Source organism: Sphaeroforma arctica (genome assembly GCF_001186125.1).
Source record: "Sphaeroforma arctica JP610 unplaced genomic scaffold supercont1.2150, whole genome shotgun sequence".
Classification (NCBI taxonomy): domain Eukaryota; class Ichthyosporea; order Ichthyophonida; genus Sphaeroforma; species Sphaeroforma arctica.
In genome coordinates, this window is record NW_014038408.1 from 5,093 (window position 1) to 8,425 (window position 3,333).

A 3,333-nucleotide genomic window follows, 5' to 3' on the forward strand; every position below is an offset into this window, starting at 1 on the left:
ATTGTTTCCAAGTAAGGCTGATGATACTGACACCCTGTCTGACAAGCAGGTCTGGCACTTCAGCAACGTAGCCAATCAAACCAATCTAAGTGATTGACTATACCCTCCGAACCCGCAAACACTCGGGCAGTTACGTATACTGGAACAAAAGATGTGACGTGCCAAAGGGGTCTCGGCTCTAATTATTACAATACCAACCTCATTAGAGCGTCCAGATGTCACTCCAAATGCCTGGCCATTAACAAACCTATACGCCAGACGATATGCCTGTCCATGAGTGACCACATAATCCCGTTATATCACCCCAGAAGTATAGCTGATTATTGGTCAGGGCTTTGCTGTCATAATACGATGTCCATACTCGGTACACACTGGGCCGTTACAAATACGAGATTTTCACGGTTTTAGAAACCCTGAAAACCCTGTCACAAGCCTTTCACGGTGATATAGAACACCAACACACGGCCACTCGCATACCCAGTTCCTGACGATGTCATTCGGGTGGATGAGCAACAGGCCCTTCCCACTCGAATAGCCAGGCATGGACAGATCCACCTCATAGGTGTCGTACATTTGGATCATCTGAGTACATGTTGGTATAATCCGCGTCAAGGCATAGTTAGTATTATCATATTATTTAATCCGCGTCAGGGCATAATTAGTATTATCATAATATTTAATCCGCGTCAAGGCATAGTTAGTTTTATCATATTATTATGTGTGGGGTTTGATGTATCATTATTATCAGGATGCTATTATACGATGATTGGTATGATCTGCGTGAATATATAATGAATATTGCTATGTTATATGATGTTTGACGTTCAATTAATACTACTATTATATAATTAAAAATATTATGTATTATGATATTATATGATGATTGATGTAATCAATAATATCATGTTATTGTATTATATATGATTTTTGATGTACAATTAATATTACTACTTAGTATATAATCAAAATTATCATGTTGAATTTTTTTATGATGGTTCATGTATAATCAATATTATTATTATATAATTAATAATATTATGTTATTGTATTATTATATGATGTTTGATATATAATTGATATTATTATAGAATTATTAATATTATGATAACATATATCAATATATGATGTTTGGTGTTTATACGATGATTGGTATGATCCGCGTATGCATCACATCAAGTGAATATTGATCATAAGGCCATACATATGACATCATCCGAACTAATCCAACCAGAGCCATCCCTACCACCACTGCAAGTGCTGTGACAGCAGAGTCTAGGCGTAGGCATGCTTGTCTTTGCTTCCGCATTCTAAAGAAAACGCGTCCATCGCACTCACTATATTCGTTGTTCTCAAATGCGACGCAAACATACGGTGGCAAACGAATCGCTGAGTTCGCTCGATGTTTCCAGCAGCTCAGGATAAGCCAACACCTCGTAGATGGGCACCCACTTATCCGTCTGCGACGTTTGCACGTACTGTGGTGTGCACGAGAAGATATATTTGATGTCAGAAACTCGTCGCACAGAAAGTTTGCTGGTCCAAAAAAAAGGGTGGGTGGGGCAAAAGGGCATTTAGGACCGGTACTGTAACGGCTTTTGAACATGCTGCCAAACATGGTAAGCGTGATACAGAAACCCAACACAACCCAGAAAACCCCAGCAAAACCCAGCAGAACACATCCGACGTACATAGCCGAAAGCCTGCAGCAGACGAGTGGTGTCCATCTGGTCGTATATCGCCTTGAACGCGGTCGCCGTCAGTTCCTCACTGCCCAAATACAACTTGTACCAGTTGTCCTGTCGATATCAACGTTTTCATCATTCCCGTTAATGCATACGCCTGATCGGCAATGTTTACGGAACGCATACGTATATCTGCCCAGTGCAGTATACTCCACACACACGATGGCCCTGCCGATCAAATGGAATATCTGTGCGTCGCACCAAGAGGTGTAGCACACTAACGTACACCACCCATGATGCGTCTTGCAACAAGTGCATACTGACAGTATCTTACACCAAACCACGGTGTTATACAGCCACTATTACATACATTCACCACTCTCTATGCGTGGCTCATGCACAGTGAGCACGTTCGTTCACCTCACACGTTTTGGCGGCGTTTCGGCATACTTCTGACTGGCATACGCATAAGTACATGTACATGTATTCAAAGCAACTCATCACACATACGTCGCCATCGTCAGTCCGCAGTGCTTGCTACCACATCACCCTATCAATTGTCACATATACGTTTGTGTTTGATATCAATTGTCACATATACGTTTGTGCTTGATATCAATTGTCACATATACGTTTGTGCTTGATATCAATTGTCACATATACGTTTGTGCTTGATATCAATTGTCACATATACGTTTGTGCTTGATATCAATTGTCACACATATGTTTGTGCTTGATATCAATTGTCACATATATGTTTGTGCTGGGTACTACTTACCCTGGAGAGGTGGTATGCATCGCAGCACTCTTTGCACACGGTAACGTCGTGTGTCCAGAGGCTTTTGTATATGTGTAGATGCTCCGAGTCTCGCAGTGCCACACATGTGTGTGCCAGGATGAGCTTGTCCATCATCTGTCCACGTGCCGGCGGAGGAGCACATGTTCGAGCACGTGGTAGGTATACAGAACAAACCAAAGGGAGGGACGAAGATGAGATGTCGAACAAGTGTCTCCAATGAGTGACAACTCAAGTTGTGCAATATCCACACATTGCCCCGTCTACCTTCTTAGTTGTAGCATTCGTTCATAACAGAAATAGAACATAAAACTGACACGTACACTTACCACGTGTATTGTGTGTTTATACTGAGCGTTTCAATATTGGACACTCTCTTTGACAGATGCACACATTATTGCAACGGAAGGGTCCAGCGGGTATGTGTCTCTCAATCCTTGTAACTGGATTTCGTACGAGTGTATAGTCTATCTTTGCTTAAGGCAACGACCGTCACAATACATCGGGATACGAAACAAACGCCGAAGCCGCTGCATGTAAGATCACAGACGTTTAAAAAACAACACTTGCTTTTCCATCAAGATACCTACCTCTGTTTGCTTGTGCCATAGATGGTAGTCCTCTTGACTATTGGTGCCCGTGCTCCACCAGTTTATCACACACTGCAACGCCTCCGTGAAAAACAGTGCTCGTGTTGATAGGTCGTCGAACTTTGACCTAATATAATTTTGTACGATATAGTTATTGCAGGGCCGAAAATAGAAGGGGAGCGAACCGATACACGCGCAAAAGAGAATCAAGCACGCAAAGGGATGTACGATAAAAAAGCTATCGCAAGGTGATGGAATTATTCCT

At 42.1% G+C, this 3,333-nt stretch overlaps 1 protein-coding gene across 1 annotated transcript in view; it reads right to left on the bottom strand.

Annotated features, from left to right (window-relative positions):
• SARC_12216 (hypothetical protein) overlaps window positions 1-3,196 on the bottom strand; it is a gene marked incomplete at both ends in the record, with an annotated part of 8,118 nt that extends 4,922 nt beyond the window's left edge. Inside the window, 5 exons of the mRNA XM_014293682.1 lie at window positions 478-582; window positions 1,371-1,475; window positions 1,689-1,796; window positions 2,461-2,595; window positions 3,069-3,196. Coding sequence (XP_014149157.1) covers window positions 478-582; window positions 1,371-1,475; window positions 1,689-1,796; window positions 2,461-2,595; window positions 3,069-3,196 — 581 coding nt within the window. The remainder of the gene's footprint in view (window positions 1-477; window positions 583-1,370; window positions 1,476-1,688; window positions 1,797-2,460; window positions 2,596-3,068) is intronic.
• Window positions 3,197-3,333: the final 137 nt, after the last annotated feature.